General features: G+C 31.6%; 1 protein-coding gene across 2 annotated transcripts in view; it reads right to left on the minus strand.

Moving 5' to 3' along the window:
* The window catches only part of LOC132713242 (dynein axonemal heavy chain 3-like), an 80,749-nt gene that overhangs the window by 2,114 nt on the left and 51,688 nt on the right, over positions 1–26,947 (minus strand). The window contains exons 46-68 of one of the 2 annotated variants that reach the window (XM_060695743.1): positions 26,353–26,486; positions 24,386–24,557; positions 23,958–24,161; positions 21,481–21,666; positions 21,046–21,183; positions 20,230–20,334; positions 19,481–19,641; positions 18,733–18,904; positions 18,163–18,288; positions 17,017–17,194; positions 15,188–15,397; positions 11,768–11,931; positions 11,151–11,357; positions 10,701–10,838; positions 10,147–10,407; positions 9,693–9,785; positions 7,888–7,959; positions 5,857–5,955; positions 3,094–3,276; positions 2,542–2,650; positions 2,026–2,183; positions 1,681–1,791; positions 534–594 (exon numbers count right to left, since the gene is read on the minus strand). In XM_060695743.1, coding sequence (XP_060551726.1) covers positions 534–594; positions 1,681–1,791; positions 2,026–2,183; positions 2,542–2,650; positions 3,094–3,276; positions 5,857–5,955; positions 7,888–7,959; positions 9,693–9,785; positions 10,147–10,407; positions 10,701–10,838; positions 11,151–11,357; positions 11,768–11,931; positions 15,188–15,397; positions 17,017–17,194; positions 18,163–18,288; positions 18,733–18,904; positions 19,481–19,641; positions 20,230–20,334; positions 21,046–21,183; positions 21,481–21,666; positions 23,958–24,161; positions 24,386–24,557; positions 26,353–26,486 — 3,442 coding nt within the window. The remainder of the gene's footprint in view (positions 1–533; positions 595–1,680; positions 1,792–2,025; positions 2,184–2,541; positions 2,651–3,093; positions 3,277–5,856; positions 5,956–7,887; positions 7,960–9,692; positions 9,786–10,146; positions 10,408–10,700; positions 10,839–11,150; positions 11,358–11,767; positions 11,932–15,187; positions 15,398–17,016; positions 17,195–18,162; positions 18,289–18,732; positions 18,905–19,480; positions 19,642–20,229; positions 20,335–21,045; positions 21,184–21,480; positions 21,667–23,957; positions 24,162–24,385; positions 24,558–26,352; positions 26,487–26,947) is intronic. The other variant, XM_060695744.1, reaches the window with a different exon arrangement.

The following is a 26,947-nucleotide window of genomic DNA, read 5'->3' on the forward strand; positions in this document are numbered from 1 at the left end:
AGATAATGAGATTCTTTTTACAAAAAAGTATGCATTGACAATTTTCTTAATAAGATGCATGTTATTGCATGTAACTGTTTTCATTTATCATATTCAACTATTCCAATTGAATCTTTCGTTTAATAGCCTTTAACATTTCTCAGCCAAATGAAATGTTAAAAGGAAAATGCAAATAAAATACATGTACATAGGTCTTTTCATACCATAATATCATCAAAAGAAAATTTAGTTGCAAGAGAACCAAAGTGTAAAAAGTTTTATAGTATGAATATAACAAACATACGTTACTGATGTGCGAGATAACCTCTTCATGTTACCTTATTGTGTATATAATCATTCCCCTTGTAAATGTCATTGAAAATGGCATTAAGGCCGGATAAATTTCTACAGCAATAAAAAAAATAACATTTGATGAAAATCGTGTTTTCTAAGTTAAAAGACAAAATGTTTGCCTTTCGAATGGAACTATCAGTTGATTGTAAAATTTAAAAAAAAGATTGATATCAGAAAAAATAACAAATAAGAAGTCTTACTTGGACAGCTGTATTCTTCTTTTTGTTCGAACTCGGCAGATTTTCCTGGTTTCAACCATATCTAAATTGTTGTTAAAGTTCATTACCTTATACTTATCTAGCAAATTATGTTTTGTAAAGGTTTCCGATAGAATAAGGTCTTACTGAATATTTAGTTTTGTTTGAAAACTTCAAGTATGTAACAAGTGACAGGAACTTGCCTCCAAAAACAAGAGATTTTGCCAATGATAGGAAGAAACAAACGACGATCAATCTATAAACAAAACACCGGATCACAAGTACACACCGACATGGATAAGGCTAAATGGTCATTTTCCAGCCAATCTTGTAGAAAAAGTCCTTAGATGTTCCGCCCTGCATTATTTTAGGCACAAGCTAAAACACAACCTGTAAGTTAGCTAAGTTAGCTGGATAATTCCCCACCTCTTATGACAATTATTCTTGTTAAAGTAATTTGAGAATGACCCGTTTTAATGTTTAGGCTAAGCTACAAGTTCGCTTCTCAGTCAGTTAAATTTCAACAAATTTATAACAATTCCATTGAAATACATGTACATATTCAGTATATAAACTTTTCTAGAATTTTAAACCCTTTTAACCCTTAGTTGTGATAACAAACAATCATATAACATTAAAGTAATCTTTATCATGTGATTCTACTTGGAAAAATAAAGCCCTTTTATCCTTAGCTTTGAATTCAATTAATCATAAAATTCAAATGCATATTCTTATTACCACAGTACACCATTCTCATCAATCGGCAATTTGCCTATCAATTGCAAAATCGCTTAAGCAAACCAATAAAAGATGAAAAGGAAACCAGTTTTGTCAAATAATCCCAGATAAAAGTGTACTTCAAAAGATGCCTTAACATTTATAAGACTTGTCAATTTTAAGCTTCACAGAAAATCAATGATCAACTTCATAAATGGAGACTGAAAAGAATGTTAAAATACTTAAAGAAGCGAGTTGAATATTATAAAAACTTTTGAAATGAATGACATTTTGCAACCTACCGTATTTCAAAGTGTCAAAACATTTTAAATTTTTATCAAGATAAATGAATACGGTCCTGTTAACACAGTTATCAGAATTATGTGATTCTATAAAAGTATCAGCACATATTTTGTAAAAATTTCAAGGATACAATTGGCACTGTCTCGTACAGAATCTTAGGATGAGACTCTTCTATACATTTCTGTATTCTATCCCACCTTGCTCCCTCCATGAATATACCACGAATATATGCACCATTACTCTGAAAATAAAATAAAAATATAAACACAATATACAAAAGTAAAATAAAGTAATTTGGCTTAGCTTATTCAACGTCGGCAATGGTTAAAACAGGCTACAACCGACTGAGTTAGATATTAAAATTCCTAAATGTTTATGGTGTTATTTAGAAATAAGAATATGTGCAATGCTTTCAAAGCTATATACTGAATAAAATAGGTAGACAATCAAGAACCAGTTGAATAAATGTGTTTACCGGTTTCTGAGGCATTGAAGTATCATGAGTCATCACTTCAAATTCGAACCCAAGATGGTCTATTGGAATTTGGAATCGTCTGGCGTAGTTTTGAAGAACACCAGTCAAGAAGGACTGTGTGAAATAGAAGCCTGATATCCACATCACCACAGGGCTTCCTGTACAGTAAGGATATAAATTTGTAAATATATTTGTCTGGTATTTGTTATAACATCTTATACCAGTATTGCTTATACTTCTTCAATTTGATTTCTGTGACAAAACATTTTGATACGAGGCTATAATCTACATGTATATATTTATGTTCAATATTGCTGAACTTATAGTTATACTTTATCATTGCATTATTATCGTTTAATGGAAAGAATACTTATCAAAGATATCATAATGATTCAACTTTTATTTGCTTTGTTTGAAATTCTATTACAATTTCTTTTTTGAAAATGAAAATAAATCGTAAGAAAAAAGCATTTCGAATCATGGCAGTTTACATTGAGAGAAGTGCAAATAGGTCACCTGAGAAAACCCATTCCTTGAAGAATTGCAACCTCGATAGAAGATCAGTAATGTAGCTACCAAGTGGTTTCAGAGACGGATATGACTTTGCAGCCCACATTGCAGGTACCTGAACATTAAAGTAGGTATTGATTTAATGTAATTATATAGTTAATAAGCAATCTTTATATATTTTCACGTTTTCTACTTTATAAATACAAGTAACAATAAAATTACTATGAAAGAGATTTCGAAACCTGCCATACCTGAATATTATCAATATTTATTATATGTTTTATTTTGTAAGCCTACCTGGAAAGATGGTTATTACTTAAAAAAAGTAGATTAGTTCATGAAAAATATTTATTAACTTGAAATAGGTAAACTTAATATCCACTATGTTACAAAATGCTCATCCACTATTTTACAAAGTGCTTAATCATAGAAATTCTTTGTTGAATTAGTAATCAGTTTTTGCCGAAATAAACAAAATATAATAGAATAGTCCGCAAAAGGAGACATGATTTGTTAATAAGTTATGAAAAAAAAGGATTCAATAAAATTACTAGTTACCTTGCCAACCATCATACTATCAAACATGTCTTCTAGTTCGGAGGACATCAGTACCAAACCTTTGATAGCTTTCCTTATGTCCTGCAGACTTGAACGTACAATCTGTATCAGGCGATTGAACCTGATCAATTCCTGCACCAATACAGTATTCATCGACTCCTCATATCTAACTGGATACTTTGTCTGAAAGAAACAGTATTTTTCTTGCCATGCAAAACAAACTTTTTAACTCACAGGAATGGGAATGTGTTTTTCCAGGATAAACCATTCATTTTATTGTATATATAACTTTCAATTTGTTTGTTGTAATCAACACTTCTTAACCCTTTACCACATATATACGCGAAACAACGCACTTTCGACCCCCCCCCCCCCCTTTTTTAGGCCTCGTATAGTGAAAAAATGTCCTATTTGGGCACCAAACATAAGTTTTCGTTTGAGAAATGTTGCTTAAAAAATTGAACACTTTTTCGGCGCCGCCCCCCATCCAAAAGATACATCAGGGGGTTGTCAGAAGGGGGATGTGCACCCTTCTGTTAGGGGGGGTTTGAAGGGGGGCGGAGTCCCCCTCATCGCCAAGAAAATTTTGGACTTGTGAGAGGCTAAAAATGACCCCAGGTCGATCATAATGTAACGTTTAACCAACGCTGAAAAGCCTTTGACTCTATCTCAATCCCTTGAGCAGTTGCAGCACTTTGAAATAAATTTTGATGGGAAAAATCGAGGCAAAATAGTGATTTTTGGCAATTTTGAGATGTCCCCTCGTTGCCATGGTAACATGAAATTTAAGACTGAGCATGTCGTTACAAAGTCAATGGTCCAGTCAACATTTGTGCCAAGTTTGATTAGTATTGAAGCATTTTTCATAGTTTCATAGCAGTTTGAACTTGTAACAGGAGGCTTTTCAGTGAAACCGGCCATTTTTCACAATATGCTCATGGGGGAAAGGGTTAACTAAAAAAATTATAAATGTTACAAAACAACAATTTTTCACCAAAATTAGGTGAAATACGACATGTTAACATGGAAAAACTAGTTTTTAGGTGATTCCAAAGTTTTTCATCATTTTTTGTTAACCCTTTACCACATATATACGCGAAACAACGCACTTTCGACCCCCCCCCCCCTTTTTTAGGCCTCATATAGTGAAAAAATGTCCTATTTGGGCACCAAACATAAGTTTTCGTTTGAGAAATGTTGCTTAAAAAATTGAACACTTTTTCGGCGCCGCCCCCCATCCAAAAGATACATCAGGGGGTTGTCAGAAGGGGGATGTGCCCCCTTCTGTTAGGGGGGTTTGAAGGGGGGCGGAGTCCCCCTCATCGCCAAGAAAATTTTGGACTTGTGAGAGGCTAAAAATGACCCCAGGTCAATCATAATGTAACGTTTAACCAACGCTGAAAAGCTTTTGACTCTATCTCAATCCCTTGAGCAGTTGCAGCACTTTGAAATAAATTTTGATGGGAAAAATCGAGGCAAAATAGTGATTTTTGGCAATTTTGAGATGTCCCCTCGTTGCCATGGTAACATGAAATTTAAGACTGAGCATGTCGTTACAAAGTCAATGGTCCAGTCAACATTTGTGCCAAGTTTGATTAGTATTGAAGCATTTTTCATAGTTTCATAGCAGTTTGAACTTGTAACAGGAGGCTTTTCAGTGAAACCGGCCATTTTTCACAATATGCTCATGGGGGAAAGGGTTAACTAAAAAAATTATAAATGTTACAAAACAACAATTTTTCACCAAAATTAGGTGAAATACGACATGTTAACATGGAAAAACTAGTTTTTAGGTGATTCAAAGTTTTTCATCATTTTTTGTTAACCCTTTACCACATATATACGCGAAACAACGCACTTTCGACCTCCCCCCCCTTTTTTAGGCCTCAATAGTGAAAAAATGTCCTATTTGGGCACAAAACATAAGTTTTCGTTTGAGAAATGTTGCTTAAAAAATTGAGCACTTTTTCGGCGCCACCCCCCATCCAAAAGATACATCAGGGGGTTGCCAGAAGGGGGATGTGCCCCCTTCTGTTAGGGGGTTTTGAAGGGGGGCGGAGTCCCCCTCATCGCCAAGAAAATTTTGGACTTGTGAGAGGCTAAAAATGACCCCAGGTCAATCATAATGTAACGTTTAACCAACGCTGAAAAGCTTTTGACTCTATCTCAATCCCTTGAGCAGTTGCAGCACTTTGAAATAAATTTTGATGGGAAAAATCGAGGCAAAATAGTGATTTTTGGCAATTTTGAGATGTCCCCTCGTTGCCATGGTAACATGAAATTTAAGACTGAGCATGTCGTTACAAAGTCAATGGTCCAGTCAACATTTGTGCCAAGTTTGATTAGTATTGAAGCATTTTTCATAGTTTCATAGCAGTTTGAACTTGTAACAGGAGGCTTTTCAGTGAAACCGGCCATTTTTCACAATATGCTCATGGGGGAAAGGGTTAACACTGCCTTTATCGTTTTATAGTGTTCAATTATATCTTGCTTTTGATTATGTAATTATTTGAATTAAGAATAATGACTTTGTAAATAAATCAAATTTCCCCACAAGATTTTAATGCGCTTTTGATGATAAAATTTAATTAGGGAATCAATGCCTCGCGCATTGATGGCCTCTCAAGGAGACAGACAATTCAAATTGCAAAACATAACAAACCTAAGTGAGTATTCTCCCTTAGTATTTCATGTAAACACTAAAACACTTTAAAACTAAAATAGGCACATAGTATGAATATCATATCAAGCTTAAATAATTACCTGAATTTCTTCCAAGTTAAAGTCAGGGGGAATCTTTGTAAGAATGTCACTTGCAAGTTCCTCGATCACATCCTGTGACGACTTTCCACCACCACTTAACTATTGAACAAATTAAATATAAAATTTTACTAGCTTAATTATATATTTTTTATTATAAATTTAATTATAACGAATTATCCGCTAAAAGCTGTTTTAGCAAAATATTTCTATTAATAGCTCATCTAGAGTAATATCAATTAAAAACATAGCATGCCTCTAAACTACCTAAAAATTTCTTAATGCAACTACTAATGTAGCATACATCAGGCAAAATAAAGAAGGGAATAAATTCTGAATATAAAAATCTAATTGTAAGCAAACTTTTAAATTCCTCATTATTGAAGTATACAAAGTCAATAAAATTTAATATTACGAACAGTATGCCGATGACATTACTATGCCAGCCAAACTTAAACATTTTATGATACTTTTTTCAAATTTTACGATGGTTTGACCTAACAAGTAAATAAACTGATCTAAGTCAAATCACATCTAATAAATAATATATGAATGTGGGGGGTATGGGTTGAGGAGGGGTGTTGAGAAATGATACAATACAGTGTGACACAGTGTAAAAGCAATGTGTATTAAGTATAGAGGTATACGTTTTGAGGTATATATATGTTTATGTATTCGTTTAGTAAGTTTACATCTTTATTTGCTGACATACATTTTTCAAATCGATAGGTGAAGGGGAATACACAATAATTATTCAATGCAGACATGTACCAATGCTAAAATGTAGAACTGGTGCTGTAAACTTCTCATTATAGGGGGAAAAAAGGCGAAACTAGATAAAACAGATTTTTATTGATCATAAAGAAAAAATATTTCTTGAGTAGAAAGACATGGAAAAAATATGGGTGCCAAGTTAACAAAAAAAATTGGAAATCAAAGTAAAAACCAAGCAACTACAAATAACATACAGTCAAAAGAATGCAATTTTTTGTATCTGCTGAAATATTGCTATATTAGCCATAAATCTTTTATGTAGTTATTTAGCATAACTTTCATATAAGCTATGTGTTTAATAACTATAAGTTATTTCTACATAAACATATGTACGGACCTAACCTTAAAATTGTACACATCAGCATGTATAAACATTTTGTTGTATGTGACATGCATTATATGTATAACTAGGTGTTTACACAATAATACATACAAAATATATCAGGAAGTCTATTACAGTTCAACAAAGCAACCAAACAAAAGCTTAAAAATAGCCATAAATCCACATCATGCTTTACATAAGCAAAACGTTTTAATTACTACATTTGTACATAAGCAAACAACAACACATTCCATCCAGGTTGTCAAGGCATTTGCTAAAACCTTATAGTCAAACAAGTAGTCAATCCTCCATTCATGTCAAACTGAAGTACATCAATATATACAAGGAAAATCAAGAACAAGCAGCTTGTATGTGTATATGATATAAGGCTGTGACTGTCCGTGCCAATTTAATTGATTTATAGGTACATTCAAATCATTCACTTGTTCTAAGCAATATAAAAAACTACTTATGCCATAACAATTATTGGAGGACACAAAGCACGCCGATCTTACTTAGTTTCTTCAACTTCCGACGATATTAAATATTTTACAATATGAAGTAATCTGTGTATGTTCTCAACTACTTAAGGATAAATAAATTTAAGAATATCAAGAAAAGTTTATTAAGTCTACCGGGTAAAAACAGTTTTTGTCAAAAGAAAATCCTAAATTCATCAGGAGTCGATTGTATTAACAATTTAATCGCCACAAATCAATTTTAGGGCGTGGTTACCGCATGGTTACAGTTACCAGCCCGGTAACATTGCGGTAAGTCATGATTCTTTCTCAAGAATTATATAAATTTTGAATTGGTTTTGGATTGATGCTTAGAACATGTGACTATAAATAGAAGTGGTGCCATAAGATTGCAGCAATGACATATTTGATCATGCATTCATCGACTACATAATAAACTGCATGCATAATATAAAGTACTTTTCTGAAAACTGAGCTATTTTCGGTAATTTTTGCAGCATTGTATATGCTCCAACTGTCACTCTGCTTCGGCTGAAACAAATTGTTAATGGTAAAGCATCTATGCAGTAATAATTAGGTAACTTCCTTGCTCATTTACTGGTTATTTCTTATTTAATATTGGTTATCTTAATACCTCGGAATAATAATTTTGAAAATGCATTTGACATCTAACATCAATTCTCTGCAGTCATAAAATGAATAGAGAAACTGACTGCAAAGGATAAGTTTTACAAAATAAGGAGAGAGAGACATTTCCTAGATATCTACACAAAATATCAAATCTAACTAAAAATTTATCTAGTTATTACTTGGAGCAAGAACACCAGACATTGACCAAAGTAACAGATCATTTGATAAATGCAGGTCATACACAACAAAATCATAATCAAAAACAGAAATTTATTATTAAACATCTATTGAATAACAGCTGACCAATCTGACCAACTTTCCAATCTTTATGTCTTTCTTGTAGATGTCAAAGTGACCAACTCCAGCTCACCTTCAAACTGATTTGAAGTTTCAACAAAGCTATTTTAGCCAATAAATTAAATCACGTTTGCAGAGAGGTATTTGACATAATCATCATCCTTTGTGTTAGAAAAAAAGTATAACATAGATATTCCAAAAGTATATTTTGTCTGTCAGTTACATCTGGGAATTGTGAAAAATTACTTCTAAATGTTCGTTTCACAGCTTTTTAAATTGAAAAAAAAAGAATCGCTTTCAGAAGGGAAAGCATGACGTTGACTTGCTGTTAAAAGGTAACGAGACCTCAGTGTCATTAATGTTCCTCAGATTCTAATCCAAACCGATATATTATTTTATAGGATCTCATTTTAATCAGGTTGACGGTTTCACAACTGCATTTGTACTTTTTATCTCTTTAAACTATATATAACATGCAGGTTGTCTATAAATTTAAAATGTCACATTTACCAATTCATTTTAATAATCTATGTTTCAGTGATCAGTAAAATGGACGCCATTAACAAACAGAAATAATGCTCCTATTTTTGACTACATATTTATTATTGAGAATAGCTAAAGCACAAGAAGTTAGTCACAGCAAGTGAAGTGATTGTGATTGTTTTATCACAAAACACATCCGTTTATTGTACCTACTACCTTTTCATTATTCTATTTGGCATGCAATAAACATAAAACAGTTCATGATTAAGACAAGTTGGCAAATAAAAATATTACAGTAATAAATCAAGTATTGAAGTAATGTTATAATATATATAAAACTTACATAAATTTAGTTTGGTATAAAAAAAACTGCAAGTAAAGGATCTACGGCAGAAGCTGGACAAGTAATTGGTATAAATACGTAACAGTTAAAAATAATAATGTCTAAATCTAACAAAACTTCATTTAACATGTTAATGATGTAAAATAAACACGTTAATTTTTACACTACTCATTAACATACACAGTATCTACTAACCACCAGTGAAACTCCAGACTTTTTTTTATAAAAACATATTTGTATTATATTTCTTGTATAACCCAGTAAATGCCTTTCACTTAATTATAAACATTTTTGTATAGCCCTGTTTTTCTCTTCTGTCCAGGATCCAAATTATCAATCTGAATGTTTGAAGGTTCCAAATGATATAAAAAATAAAATTAAAAGGGCTTCTTAAACAGCAGTGACTAACACAAGCTACCATTTATTCACCACTAACAGCAACTGAAAATTTAAATTTCATTTAAGTCATGATAACTTGTGTAATAAATATCATGTTGGAAAATGTAAGTACCTGTCTTGGTAGTGTGAGGAGAATTCCATCAAATAGTTGTTGTGTCTCTTTTTGATCTTTAGTTATATCTGCGTTTTCATGTAGACCAAACACCTGTAAACAATAAAAATAAATTATTTTCAATCCCCATGAACAACACTTGCAGATGCATCCAAATAGTGTTACTGATTAGCAACAGGACAGTATACCTATTCATATAGTTTATAAACCCACAACCTCATAGTATGAGAACCGTTTAGGTCAGCCAGTACTGCTAGAATAAAAATTGTTGCGCTTCAGGTTTAATCATTCATTCAGTATTTGCGGTCATTGACTATCTTAAAAACGCACCATAGTCATCGTACATGTACAAACAAATTTGCTACCTATAATAATTAACTTAATGGACTTCAATTTTAAACAGTTATTGAAATAAATTACAAATATAAAAATATAAAAAAAAACACATATTTACCTCTGGATGGGGAATCAAAGGAAGACTTCTTATGTAGGCAACATAGTTGTCATATGAACCTTTAGGTGGGGCATAATATGTTCCACTGTCTGAGAACTTGTGGTTGTCATCATAAATGACATTTTCACAGTAGAAGATATTGAGCAAACTAATGATCAGCCGGCGATCCATGTCATCTGTGACACGACCACCATAGTTACATTCTCCAGTCAGGTACGTCAAAGCTTCTAGTGGTGGAGTCGCGTAATCATTAATAAACATCTTAGAAAAAAAAGAAAACATAAAAATTCAGCATAAGAAGCTTTCAAAATTATTCAATAAATATTAGCTATGCAAAGTTAAAGTTTTAAATGATCATTTTCAGGCAAATACTTAAATGGTTAAGTTTAAAATGGAATTTGGATTTATATAAAGTAAATAATGACCTAAATGTTTGACGCCATGTATTCAAACATCATTGGGAAATGAAGTAAATTTCAATAAATCTGTAAGGATAAGGGCATGGTTTTATTAAAGTAAGTAGAACAGAACAAAAGATAGGCAATAAATCTTACCTCTAACTGTCTGACAGATATGCGTAGATCTGATTCGTTAAATTCATATGGTATATTCCAACCAAGTGCAGCAAACTTGCGTCTTTCTTGGACAAGAGCATGGAAAAAGCATAAACCAAACAGCAACTTCTCAAAAACCTTAAATAGAAACAGAAAGTATGATAGCGAACATTAAAAAAATGTTAAACATTCCGGTTGCGTGTAAAGTCAGTCCCTATAATTTTTATGATGATCACTTCTGAGTCGACTTTCTGGATTAATTCCTACATTTGCCATTTAAAAAAAATCCTTATTTAAAAGTGGCTAAAACTCATTCCCATGTTTAAAACCATCTCTTCTTCTGTCTTTTCTGCAGTAACATACCAATGCTTCTCTAAATGGTTTTAAGATATCAATTTATTTTAAAAAAAACAACGTTAATCTGTACAAATGTACAGAAACGGTCCCTACCTTTGGTTTATTACATGAATTAAAGAAGGCTGGATCAGAAATTGGATCATTGAGATAGGATCTCAATAAATTAGCTCTTAGTCCTGCCGGAGGTTCATTCGTCATCTTCACACCATTTTGTAGTACAGATACTGGGAAATCTGGCGACGGGTAGCTAGTTAACCACAGACGAAAACCTGGCTTGGTTTTTGTTGAATCAGTGATAACCTGAAATAACAAAAACAAAGTTTATGAAAGATTTGTACTTGCTTTATTTTATAATCGTGAGTCTTTAGTTATTGCGTCAGTTTTAGATTTGTAAATTAAATATTACTTATTTGTATATTACTTCCCTGGACAACAAAATTAGTTGGCGCAAGTGGTTGCGTCAAAAAGCTTCTTTATCCATTCGAACCATATCTGTTTTTACAAGATCAAATTCAAATAAAAGAATGTTAAAAATGTATGTTCTGACACACAAAATAATCAATTTGTAATGAATCAAAATTATCATTATATTTCAACTTATTTCTAACAATATTTGAAAAAATAAAAACTAATAAAAATGATAAAAATGGTATACAGACATCACAGTATGTTTAAATATCTATATCAACACAGGACAATCAATAATTTACCGTTTCACAAATGCGTTCAAGTTCTCCCAGCCATGAGGCAGCTAGGTGACAATTCTGTAATACGACCCATGTTCCCATTTCTACTGCCTCCATTATCATCTTCTCTGCAATTGGACCTTGACCTTGGCCTAAGGATATCGTCTGCAATGCTTTGCTGCCCATACCTATTTATTCAGCAAACAATAAAGAAAGTGATTAAGCGTAAAAGAACATGGTATGTTTATTAATCAAACGAGTTATAACTCCTTGATTAAATTTCCCAATAACAATGCAAAAATTGTTTCCCCCTGTAAATCAATTAGGATTTTAAGCAACAGGTAAGGAATATAAATACTTTAAGGAAGTGTGCAAATTATAAAAACATATGCCAATTTAATCATTCAACATGCTTTCGTAATTAAGCAAAACCTATAGGATATTAAACAGTTCATTCTATATTCAAACATACTACTGGCCAATATTAACAAGATTTAAAAAATGAAACTGCTTAAACTATAGTGATATATGATTCTATAAAGCAATGTGGTGGTAACAATTAAAGCACATTAAGCGAATGATTGCAATGAGAAGATTGAAAATTATCACATGTTTTAATGTCCGTCTTTACTTTGGATATAACCAAAACAATAACAAATTTTAAATATATTATTTAGATATATATCATCGTCTCAATTTGTCATTTTGATCCAAAACCTTCCCCTATTCTTCCCTGTTCAAATGCAGAGCTACACTGGGTGCCTGTGGTTTATAAATGAAGCTGAATGGTGGGTTACAAACTACATGGAATGTACGTCTGCTGATCTTTGCCTTAATATCCATTATATAATGACAATGGTAAATAACTTTAACATTTATTATAATATCCCCAGTCATTATCACAAGAATAGAAAATGACAAAACAAGAACAGTAAATGACAATCTGGCTAAAGACCGACTTATTAACACCCCGTTGCTTCTCTGCCACTAAATAATTGAAACCTTTTTTTTATTTTAGTGGTTAACTGCACATTACAACAATTAAGAAACATATGAATCAGATATTATGTGATGTCATTTTAAAATCAATCGAATATTTTTGACTAACAATTTTCCCGTGTTGCGATTGACGGCCAATAGGAAGTGACATTGAACTGACCTAAGCTCTATAGGTGATTTATCAAAATAAACAATGTCATATTGCGTGGCGCTAAATTTAACCTATTTTAATAGAAACCAATTGGCTTTACAGAATATTGGGTTCTGAGCCAACCAATCAGAAACAATATAACATAAAACAAACGTCATTTGTAAATTACAGATTCAGACAGCGTTCTTCCTGTTAAGATAAAAGGATAATTTAAAGTAAAAGGGCGTTTTGCTGACCATCTTATAAGCCTTTACACGCTTGAAAAATGGATTGAACGCCAAAAAATAGGAAAACATTACGAGACTTATATTTTGCCATATAACAAAACGTATGTATGAAGATAACAGTCATTATCCCAGTCTTAAAGACTCGCTAATATGAATTTAGCCATGTACATAGACTCGGACATTCACATTATACACATACAATCATTGTATACTATGATATAGACATACATAAAACAATGTTTTGTAAGTGTCTTACAATTGGGAATAGTTTTTAAATGATGAAATAATTTCGCATGCAACTTTAGAATCAATGTTATCGAATAGTGTTATACTTCTCATTGCTATATTCTGCCAACTTAAGCTACATAACATGTATGATCCTCAAGCATTTTTATTAAATTACATTACTAAGAAATATATAGCATAAAAATTAATGTAATTTTAGATACATATCACAATGGTCAAAATGTATTCAGCAAATTATAAAAAAGGAATTTCTAACACACATTCTACTCATAAATCTACAACACACATTGCTGGTACATTCTACATAACTTTGTTTTAATAATTCATGCATTGTCAGGAGTGGATTAGTATTATATGTTAATGTTCTCAACCACATGATGGGATTTGAAATATTTTTTTTCCGAGATAATTGTTCCATTTGATGTAGATCTAGATCAAGAAATTCATTGCAAAATTAAAGATCATGAGCTCACTCCATTTTTACAGAATAATAATTATAATTGTGAAAATGACCCAAAAATGGAAAAGCGTTCCAAGACATATAATATTTTTCAATTTATTACAGAGTAATTATTTCTCAAGTATCTTTTGCAAGACTTTCTGATGAAAACACCCTCAGTTGATCAATGCAAGAAAATCAAATTGATTTTTTATTTCGGCTTTTGGACCTCAGTGGAGTTTCTCTCATGAACCTGACTGGTACAATGAAACATCCAACATTAACATAATGTTGTTTATTATTTATAAAATACGTGAGATCACTTTGACCAATTTATATACATACAAGACAGACTATTCAACCTAACCTACAGTTCTTTAATGCTCAATTCAGAGCTATTTAAAGTTCAAAGTTCTTTATTACATTTAAGAACAAAATATACTAGTAATAGGAAAGCGTTTACAAAAATTGCTCCATCAATGATGTCACAGTTATGTGACTTTGTAATGCATTTTGACAACAATATGATTTTTCAGCAGAGAAAACTTAACATTTAAACCAGAATTCTTGATAGAGAAAAAATATACATAACCAAGCCACGTATTAAAGAAAATTAAAAAATATCCACTACTCCTCCTAAATAAGGTTGCAAGGGCAAAAAAAGCATTCTACATTACAATTGCTGGTGATATAATATATGCTCTAAAAGTGAAATCAAAACTAAATATAACTATACATCTTCCTATATATATATATATTGCTAAAACAAAATAACAACTAAATAAAAAAATTATACCCCTGTGAAAGCATTCCTTGGAAGTAAATATTCAATTACATGTTGTAATCTTTGATCTGATTTGTTCCAGAAATGACTATGTATGAACAAGAATGCATAGATAAACTTGTTTTCTTTTAATCTAAATCTATATCAGAAAATTTGGTTTTTTATTTATAGATTTCGCGTCTTTTTTTAGTCATTTTATTTCAGCACTGAAATACCAAAGAGCACGAAACATAACCTAACTTTGTTTGTCTTATTCTTTTACACTATTATGCAGAATATTTCAAGAGTATTTATGCCTTCAATGAGGTATGTCTAACAGTGGCTGTAGATTGCTGAAAGAAAGCTTGAAACATAATGTAAGGAAGACAATGATTGGTTCTCTTAGAAAAAATTAATTTTAACAATGTTAGTTACCTCTAATAAGAGGCAATGCTCAAAGGGGGATAAATTATAATCTATTGGCAAACTAAAAATTTAAAATAATGTACAATACTTTATATATACAGAGAGCATACACAAAAAGGCAATGTGCAAGTATGAAAGTATAAAGTGTTTCGTGGTACAGGGCTACATGTATATTTCCATATCTGGAACATACGCGCTAATCGTTCCTGATTGGCTAAGACTGCTGAGTCTGCGCCAAAAATACTGGAAACCCTCCGTCGACGATCAGCCTCGGTCATTCTTCCTTTTCCCAATTGTCCCCCAAGCGAGGACGGTTTAGGATTGAGGTCAATGTTAAGTTTGGATTTAGATCTTTCACCGTTATGAATTGTTGTTTGGCGGGAAAGTGTACGGGCTATGATACCTGGTGTAAAATGTATTTGGTAATCAACACAAGGTTAGTAATTACATTTAACATTATCATTATGTAAATTTTAAAACACGTTAGAACACAAACATGTGCTACAAAAACACAAAGTGCAAGTAAAAGAAATAAAATAAAATGCATCTGAAAATGTATCGATTACGATTTTAAAAATAAAAAAATATGAAATTAGATTTTCAAAAAAGTTTTTGATCATGATGACAGATAAATGTATATGACTTGCCGGGAAAAACCTAATAAAACACTCTAATTCCTTGTTACATATCACTTTTAATGTCACTGGTTCAGCAATCCAGTAAGACCAGTAATCAGTTAGACAGCATTGTTATACCTAAGTAATTTTTCAAATTCCTTTGGAAATAAACAAAACATATCATAATGTTTAGGTTTTTTATTGGAAATTAACATATAAGACTAATAATTCTAATAAAAACCAATTAATTCTGACTTTAAATTAAATGAAAAATAGCTTTGAATGGTTTATTTGTTATAAACATTTAACTTTTATATGACTTTGTATATTATACATGATTACAATAATATTTTATGATTATGATAGTTACTTTTATGTTTATATTTTGTAAAGCTAGATTATAAATTATTATTATAAATTAGGTATTAAATACAGATATACATGTTTGCAACTTGGCCATTTTGTTATATTTAAAATCCATTATATTCAGATGTACCTTTAATATATTATTAATTTGAGAATTTTGTTAATTTTTCAAGGTACTTAAAATGTTTAGTTTAAAACAATATCAAAATGTGACTACACAAAATTCTACATTATAAAGGTGCACAACTTTATGTGTTAAAATTTAATCCTACATTTTCCAAAACTAATTATAAAATAAAATGTTATTTCAAGTATTAAAAAGTCTACCAATAAAGAATTTTCAATATTCAAACATATTCCAAATCACATGAAAATATTTAAAAAAATCATCTGTACCCTTATCCCCAACATATTAAACAATATATATTACCACGAGAGGTCCTTTTAAAATCAACTGATGAAACACATGAGCATATTTTTTCATTCTAAATATTTATTATTTGACACCATACACATTTAAACTTTGTTAAACAGGAAGATGGATAGGTTTATATGTAAGGAACACTTTTTGCACACAAAAAACGCATATAAATCATTGGAATTTTTTTTCAATGATGGGAATTTCAGCATTGATGAAGGGTTTCAAAACTTGTCAGTTAATACTTATTAAGAAGTCAATCAATAAAAATAATAATGAAAAGCTTGATGTCTAAAACAAACATAAATCTTTAAACAGTGTTTATAAGAAATATTTTTAATTTACATGGAAAAGGTGATAAAAATGATATACATGTAAAAAATTTCAAAAATGTATTTATAAGATAAAGAAATTCGCATATTTTGTAAAACAATTCTAAATTACCTAAAACAAACACAGAATAACTATTTCTTTTTCACACCAATTCCTTAATAATAATAATAATAATAATAATAATAATAATAATAATAATAATAATAATAGTAATAATAATAATAATAATAATATAAAGTACATGTAGTAAAGAATAACCCAATGATCTAACACTATCAAAGTACAAACCTTTTTCTTCAGCGAATCTAAAAAGTCCGGCCATTGGGTCAGCACCAGGTGAGAGTACGAATATCAGAGGAGAGGCCGAGTTGGAATCTTCGTAACTAAGCGACAGGTCAAAGGTTGGAGGCTCAATATATTTCTGGCCCATTGCTTCCTGGATATATGTCTGTATAGCTGATACCATCTGAAATAAAATATTTTTTTTTTTCATACATTTCCCACATCAATATAATCACACTCCCTAAACATATCTTCCATAAGGTCAAAGATATTCGGGCATACTTGTGAACAAGAGTTCCTAAACTTTAACTCACACAACATCTTATTTAATATAATCTTTTCATATTAGTGATAAATTACATAAAATTAAATTTTACAAATTGAATACAAGCTCTTCATGAACATCAATTATACTCACCCGTCGGTGTTTAGAGACTATGAGTGTCGGATGCAATAAAAGAGATCAATTTTTATATATTGTATCAAAAAGGTCTTATAAGGTTTAATACTTATCAATGCCAAAAGGGTAACACCAAAGAGTCAATACCCACGGAGTATCACTAAAGAGTCGATACCCACCGAGTATCACCAAAGAGTTGATACCCACGGAGTATCACCAAAGAGTCGATACCCACGGAGTATCACTAAAAAGTCAATACCCACCGAGTAACACCAAAGAGTCGATACCCATGGAGTATCACTAAAGAGTCAATACCCACCGAGTATCACCAAAGAGTTGATACCCACCGAGTATCACTGAAGAGTCAATACCCACCGAGTATCACCAAAGAGTCGATACCCACCGAGTATCACCAAAGAGTCAATACCCACCGAGTATCACTGAAGAGTCAATACCCACTGAGTATCACCAGAGTCGATACCCACCGAGTATCACTGAAGAGTCAATACCCACCGAGTATCACTGAAGAGGCAATACCCACCGAGTATCACTAAAGAGTCAATACCCACCGAGTATCACTAAAGAGTCAATACCCACCGAGTATCACTAAAGAGTCAATACCCACCGAGTATCACTTAAGAGTCAATACCCACCGAGTATCAGTAAAGAGAAAGGTCAAACAGTCAAAGCAGGGCATTGAAGGTCAAATACACAGTTTTAGCTAGGTAAATTATAATATTAGGCATGCATACCTTGTCTGGTCTTAAACATCTTAAAACAATCAGTTTTTGTAGTTTTGACAATTTTTCTTCCCAGGGATCTGGCAGTAGTTCTTTCTGTGGTGTTGGGGAATCATATACCTTCTTCCAGAAAGTAATCTAAAATAAAATAATACTAACAGTTACTTAAACAATAATTACCGTAACAATAAAATTATTGCTATTTACCTAAGATATAATTTATGCACACACTTTCAGGTAAAGATTTTAAACAAGAAATAACATCAAGAAATATGACCTTTGTGCATCAACACATTATCTTAGTTTGGAATGAAAATTATTTATAAATCATCTATAGCTTAAAAAAGAAAAGAAAGAAAAGAAAAACACTTTTAATTAATGTATTTCTTACAGTATTCTTGTGAACGTTAAACAGGACATTGTTTGACAGTAGCAAGCTTTTTGATTTACTTGATATAATCAAGATTTCTCTGACAATCTATTGATTTTTTTAATTAAATTTATCAATAAGCTAACAACATTTTTGTTGATACATTTTTACAAACTTGATATTTTGCACATCAGACCTTGTTTTACATTTACCTTTTCCCTGAACTCATCCATAAATCCTTTAAATGCAGGTAGATCTGAGCACCTTACTATTTCTGACCATGATTTTTCTGACAACCAAGCAGGGGCAGGGTTGGGGAAGGGATTTTCTAAAGCTACACCTCCTGTTAGTAAGAACCGCCACTCTAAGTCATCAATCGTGCCTCTGAAAATTGTTTGTTCAAAAAAATAATTTCAGATTACGGTAACATTATCAACAGTAAAAAATCATGAATAATAAATTGGAATATGGTTAGACTCTTTACGGCTGGTAGCTTGGTTTAAGCAAATTTATTTGATACCTCAAGCATAGCTGAAAAATGCCGGTATAATTAAAGGGTTTTTTAGTATCATAATATTGAAACTGAGCTTCAAAATGTATAAATTGGTACAAGCTGGTCTACGTCCTATATTTGTGGCATATTAATCATAGAATACAAACAATTTTTTAGTCATTATATTAACTGACAGATTTTTTAAAATATTTTGGTTGAAAATAATTGAAATAAGTAGTTAAGGCGATATCCTGGGTTAAAGACATACTGGTGTCACAGCCATGTTTCCCGAAAAGACACAAGTACTGCTTAGTTCCAGAAAGCTAGATAGAAAGTGGTTCAAATAAGTTTAATCTTTCATTACAATCAAGCTAAAATAAATATGTTTAAACTAAAAAAATCTTTATAATGGGTGAAAGAGAATCCCAATATTACAAACTATCAACCGATCCATAATCAGTACTTACTCTGCTTTAGCTATGCCAATACAAAGAATGAAGGAAAAGAGAAGTTTGTCCTTCTCAAACAATGATCTACAAACATTCTTGTATATACTGTATGTAAAATGATTGTTCAGATTCCCTATTCTCTGCTCCAGTACTACTGATGGCTCACTGTTGATGATTGACTGAAATATATCAAAGTATTAATTTTTATGTACAATCAATAATAATTGACTTAAAATCTATCCAATATTATTATGTTCAACTTGTTTATTTTGGAAATTCATTGAACTGAAAGAATACACTTTATTTTTAATGCACATTTAAAGATCCTGTAACACAATTTTTTAATGGTTTTAAATCATAAATATTATGTTCAAATTAAGTAGGTAATATTGTAGGTTCCAAAAAGCATTATTTATAAAGATATTACCGAATGTAAATAAAGGGAGGTAATTAGAAATTTATTTTCTATAAAGTTTAAGTCAAATTTTACAATAAGAAATGAATGCATATATTTTAATGATTACATATAATATGCACAAATATTTGCAGTACATATTTTACATATTCTTCGATGTCTGAAAATTGTTTTATTTGCATTATTATGTTCATATATATAATTTCACTTCTCATCGTTTACCACTTTAATCACAACATACAGGATCTTTAATATCATCAGAGACTTTTACAATGCACTGTTACATTCCAAATAAAAGCAATGTCTATTTCAAAAAATTTAGCATGATTAGGGTTATAAATTTGTCTCTTACCTGTAGATATAGATTTATAAACCAGGTTAGAGAATACTGGTACATAGGATCTATGTTAGCCAAGTCAGATATGGTGAAAAACAAAATACTGCCGTGCTTCGCCACCTAAAATAAAAGACATGTTTTCATAGACGTTACTCAAAGAGAATTGTAACACATTAACTACTGGTTTTTAACATATTACTTACAAGTTTGTAAAATATTACTCACAAATTTGTAACAATTACTTTAGTTTTGTAATGTATTACTTACAGATATTAACACTTTTTTACAGTTTTGTAACATATAAATTACACATTTGTCACATATCAATAATATATGTGCATATTTTTTACAGGATTGTAACTGATAACCAGAGGTCTCTGTTATAACTTACAGATTTGTTACATATTACTAAAACATTTGTTAACATGTAACAAACACATTTTTTAACAAATTACTTACACATTACTAACATATTTGAAACATACTTCAAACTTATTTGTAACATATCATTTTCAGATTTTTAACATATTATTACATACAGGATTGTAAATATTATTTAAAGGGTTGTAACATATTCATAACATATTTGTAAACATATTACTTACATTTTTGTAACAAATAACTTACTAACATATTACTAACATACTTCTATCATATTACTTAAAAGATTGTAAAATATTACTAACATATTTGTAATATATTGCATATCAGAATTCAATGCAACATAATACTTATAGGTTTTTAGCTTATTACGTACAGCTTTATTTTAACATATTACTTACATATTTGTAACACATATAATAACTTACAGGTTTGTAACAAATAACTTACAGGTTTGTAACCATTTCTGACTTCATCAATCTCTTTCTCTGTATGTGAGGCTATTTTCTCCTTCTCTGATATTTCAAGGGAGAGAACTTTACTGGACGATAACACATTTATAGCTACTTCATCTTCCAGTATGTTACCCTGTATAAAATAAGTCAAATATTAACATACAATATTTAATCAATGCATTCCTATGATATAATATGATATGAGTCCATATTATCATGATGGTGGTTTTTACTTTTCAAACAAAATAATGTATAAGTTATATGTTTGTTGCTTCTCTGTGATCTATGATGTTTTCTTTCATCATATATAGTTGGTTGGTCTACTGAACTGGCTTTTCTGTAGCTGTGAAATAACTATAACATAGACAATACAAATGTTACAATTGTCCAATGAAAATCCTTATTACAAAACATCAAGTAAATAAATTACCTCCGATTCAGAGAGTACTTCCAGGATTCTATCTTCTATCTCTTTCAGTTGACGTTTATTGTGAGCACTTTCAAGTATCAGCTGATTCTTTTTCTCCTCTAACTCTGGTTTCTCCTTGGCAGCTACAATACCCAGTAACTGATCATCTAAACCAAGAGGGGTGATCATAAAGTTTAACAATGTCACCTGTCAAAAGAAAATGCAAATAAGTATTAAATTTATGCCAGTATCAGTATTATGATATTTGGACTGAATGATAGTTCTCATGACTAATGCAAAGACCTTAACTAGAGAGAGAGACTGGTTCAATTTTCAATGTTAAGCCATTATCAAACAAGTGGCTTTCAAGCTTATCAATTTCAGTTTTTTAACTTAACTTTATCTATAACCATAATTATCCATATGACAATCAAATATTGAATTAAACCTTTTTGAAGTGCACACCCAGAAAACATGTAATATATTTCAACAGATTTTCAATAACGCTTAGATGCTATTCCAAGCCTTTTTTGATGCTAATTTCTTCTAATTTAATATATATTTATGTATCATAAAACTTTTTTTAAAATATCTTTTAAAACATCTACCCGGTACATACAAATAAGTTTAGCAAGAAATATCAACATTTTTGTCTTCAAATATTTTCTAATAACAGGTCTTCAAAATAAGACTATTTTTTGTTTGTTTTCTGTTTGTTTTTGGCTTTTACGTCACATTGACACAGTGTAGGTCATATTGCGAAGTTCCAGCTTTACTGGTGGAGGAAGACCTCAGGTGGCCTTCTGTGCATTATTTCAGGCACAAATGGGCACCTGAGTAGAACCACCGACATTCCTTAAGCTAGCAAAAAAAAAAAGAGGGCCATGATGGCCCTGAGGTCGCTCACCTGTATATAGGCCCCCCCCCCCCCAACGTTGCAGGGCCAATTTAAACCCAAGGGCTTTTATTTGCACAAACTCGGTAGACACCCATAAGAAGATGTTTCATGCTAAACATCTAAGCTCTAGCTCATTTGGCTTTATTGAAAGAAGATTATTTTTAAGTTTTTACTATACACATATAGTTAAAAACAATGACACCCCTGGGGCCGGGCCAGTTTTGACCCCAGGGCTTTTATTTGAACAAACTTTGTAGACACTTACTAGAAAATGTTTCATGCTTAATATCTAAACTCTAGCTATTTGGGTTTTTTCAAAGAAGTAGTAAGTTTTTGCTATACACACATAAAGAAAATCAATGACCCCCGGGGTGGGGCCAATTTTGACCCCAGGTCTTTTATTTGAACAAACTTTGTAGACACTCACTAAAAGACGTTTCGTGCTTAATATCTTAACTCTAGCTATTTGTTTTTTTTTCAAAGAAGATTTTTTAAGTTTTTGCTATACACATATAAGGAAAATCAATGACCCCTGGGGCGGTGCCAATTTTGACCCCAGGGCTTTTATTTGAACAAACTTGGTAGACACCTATTAGAACATGTTTGATGCTAAATATCTTAGCCATAGCTCTTTGAGTTCTTTAAAAGAAGATTTTTTAAGTTTTTACTATATGCATATAGGGAAAATCAATGACCCCCCGGGGCGGGGCCAATTTTGACCCCAGGGCTTTTATTTGAACAAACTTGGTAGACACCTATTAGAACATGTTTGATGCTAAAAATCTAGGCTCTACCTCTTTTGGTTCTTTAAAAGAAGATTTTTAAAATTTTTACTATATGCATATAGGTAAAATCAATGACCCTCCGGGGCGGGGCCAATTTTGACCCCAGGGCTTTTATTTGAACAAACTTGGTAGACACTTATTAGAACATGTTTCATGCTTAATATCTTAGCTTTAACTCTTTTGGTTCTTTAAAAGAAGATTTTTTAAGTTTTTACTATATGCATATAGGGAAAATCAATGACCCATGGGGCGGGGCCAATTTTGACCCCAGGGCTTTTATTTGAACAAACTTGGTAGACACCCATTAGAACATGTTTCATGCTAAATATCTTAGCTGTAGCTCTTTTGGTTCTTTAAAAGAAGATTTTTTAAGTTTTCACTATATGTATATTGGGAAAATCAATGACCCCCGGGGCGGGGCCAATTTTGACCCCAGGGCTTTTATTTGAACAAACTTGGTAGACACTCACTAGAAGATGTTTCATGCCAAAATATCTAAGCTCTAGCTCTTATGGTTTTTTAAAAGAAGATATTTAAAGTTTTTTCTTTCGGTTGCCATGGCAACCAGAGTTCTGCATGGAATTAAATTCTTTGAACAATTTTTAAAGGTGACCACCAAAGGAACATTCCTGTGAAGTTTGGATGAAATTGGCTTAGTGGTTTATGAGGAGATGTCATTTAAAGTAAAAGTTTACGGACGGATGGACGACGGACGCCGGACGAAAAGCGATCACAAAAGCTCACCCTGTCACTTTGTGACAGGTGAGCTAAAAAGACTAATAATAAAGTATTAGAACATTTAAGTGAGCATTTACCTTAACCGAGACTTCCGGCAGATAATGAGGATTCCTCAGTCGTGATGTGATATAGAACCGGAAATCTTTACTGTACTCTACGACCTGGTCACCTATCCTCATATAGTCTAGACCACTCTGTTTAAATGTCTGCTTCAATAGTATAGGTTCTAGGATAGGGTCAAGCTCTTCCCCTACATTCTCTAGTAGACATGGGTTACCAAACTGAAAAATAGTATATCAAATGGTATTCTGGCATTCGTGTGTAAAATTTTTTGCAATTCCCTACAATTTTTTTTTGTTTCAAAATTCTTTCAGTATCAATTAATGACTAATCTTCCATTCATGTTTATAAACTACATGTATATCTGACTTATAACTAAAGATTAATATATAAAACAATTCACTTTCAGGAATTGTCATGTTCTGTAAAAAGTAATTTAGCTTACCTGTACACAATTCTCAAGTGATCTTGTAAAGTTTACATCAGATTGTTTAATGACCTCTAGTTTACTAGATTTCTCCATGTTTTTAACCCATTTATTTGCCTGACCCTGTGGATCTATCATCAACGGCCATCTATTAGCACTGGTTGCAATTAGGGCGTTGTCAGTGGAAAAACTGAAGAAAAAACATATACATGCAATACATAATTTCGTAATAAACAAAGTTAATTGCTAATGACTTCTGATGACTTGTGTAAGATTATACTATATAACACCTTAACTATCACATAAAATTCCATACACAAAATTACACTTATTGTACTACAGTCCAACCCCAAGTGCCTGGGACTGAGTATTTACTTCGAATGATCGATGGGTTCGAATAATCGTAATCGGAATATTTTGATAGACGAAAACTACTCCACTTTGACCAATCATAGCAAAACAACCATTTACAACATACTTACTTCCTGTAATCAATTGAGGAAAATAAATATTAAAGAAAAGATGCGTAAAAATTATTGTATTGACATTGAAGACATAAATACTTGCATTTTATTCTACATGATGTATCGTTTCGCTTCGCGCAAAGCCTTGATAATGGCCGTGTTGTCACTACGGTATTTACAGCTAAACTCTGGTATTTTCGATTAGGAAAAAGGCTCTCATGTAGCGTTACAATTAATGAAAAAAATGTGTTGGATGTTTTGACAAATTTACATATACGGTATGTATGAAAATAATTGCCGTCATCTTCAAGCAATAACAGTAACAAAATCGGACACGGTGCATTGCTTTTCATTTTCGGTAATTAAAGTTGATTAAAGAACACACAAAGAGTTATTATCATGACTGTCTAAATGCACGCATGACTGTTGATATTTTTCACATGTCGACCGGTCAGCGAGTGGATCTGCGCCAATTAGTCTGGCTTCGAATAATAATTAGACTGGCTTCGAATAATAGGTGTGAAATTCTTTCATAATTGTTTATTCTGGACCGAAATTTTACTTCGAAAAATAGGAGGTATTCGGATAATGCATTTTGAATAATACGCTTGTATTTATATAGAGATAAAAACGGGACCACCGATCTACTTCGAATAATGCCTGGTATTTGAATAAAGGGTTGTCGAATAACCGGGGGCGGACTGTATTACATAACACTTCTACAAAATACAATAACTTTGACAAAGCTTGAACCTTAGCATGCTAGTGGCAACTTATTCTATCAATGCAAACAGGTCTGAGCAATTTGATTATTGTCTGCACTGTTTGCTTATTCTGAGTCAGTACTTATTTTGAAATTTTCTTTAAATATGATGAATGTTTTTGTCTAAATTGAAAGATGTATAAATCCATTTAAGATATATAGTTTTGTATAGCATACTGCACAAAATATCTTAAACGGATTCATCCATCTTTCAATTTTAAGCTGTAGACCTCCAGATGAGCAAAAATATTTCAAGAAATTCAATCTTTAGAAAAATGTAAAAGTTAAAAAAATTCAATATTTAATTAATTATTTTCATGTTATGTGCGATTAGTGACTGATTTTACAGTATAAATCACTATAATTCTACTGCGTTAGTAACGCAGTAAGAGGTGTTTATGTATATTTTGACCTCTTTTTTGGTAATTAACTTGGATTGTAAGTGTCGTTTGCAATGTGTAAATTGCTTTCTTTGTTTACTTCACAGTATTTTACTTTTAAATACATTTTCATGAAAAGTAGCATGAATCTGGAGGCATGCTGCTTTAACACTATGGGTTAAAAATAATCTTATGATAAGGAAAAGTACGAAAAATCTATGTTTTCCTTCTATGAACTTGACATTGACCAAATGTTTCTGAAACGAACAAAATTCAAGTAAGACAACGACATAACAATCATCAAAAATACAAGTCTATAAATGATGATGCTATGACAGAAAGTAAGTATAAGTTCCTTATACATTCCCTGCGACATACCTGTCAACTGGAAGTCCAGCAATCTGCCAGTCTCGAATCTTGACAGGATCACCAAGTGTTCCTGACAGGGAGAACTGTTCTGACAGAGGGATACCTTTCTCCTCACACATAGTGTACCACTCTTTCAAACATTCCTGTTATAATATGCAATGTTAAACTTTAAACAATACTTCCACATAGTACTCATCAGTATATTTAATTGGGGCACCTATAAAATTTCAAACTGATTTAGTAAGAGCTAAGAATGTAGGATATAGGCTATTATGCAAAAAAAAATGTTCAAATGTCTTAGAAATACCCTATACTGTTTAATAAAAAACACTTTTTGACTGATGAATCGTAAATTCGAAAATTGTCATCATAAAAGCATCCAATTACTTCAAAACAAACGTGAGATATGATAACTGCATAACAAATAGAAACATTGTACTGGTGTGACAGTTTGTTTTATTTTAAAGGACTAGTAATCTTAGGATTTCTGCCTATGTGTGTTGGGGAAAGCCTTTTTTTCCTTGAGCAAGAAACTCTACACTCACTGGTAAGTACTGGTTAATTGCCAAAAATTCAAGAATGTTCCCTTAAATTCAAACCTTCA

This window comes from Ruditapes philippinarum, unplaced genomic scaffold (assembly GCF_026571515.1).
Source record: "Ruditapes philippinarum isolate M1 unplaced genomic scaffold, ASM2657151v2 ctg647_1_1_1_1, whole genome shotgun sequence".
Taxonomy (NCBI): domain Eukaryota; kingdom Metazoa; phylum Mollusca; class Bivalvia; order Venerida; family Veneridae; genus Ruditapes; species Ruditapes philippinarum.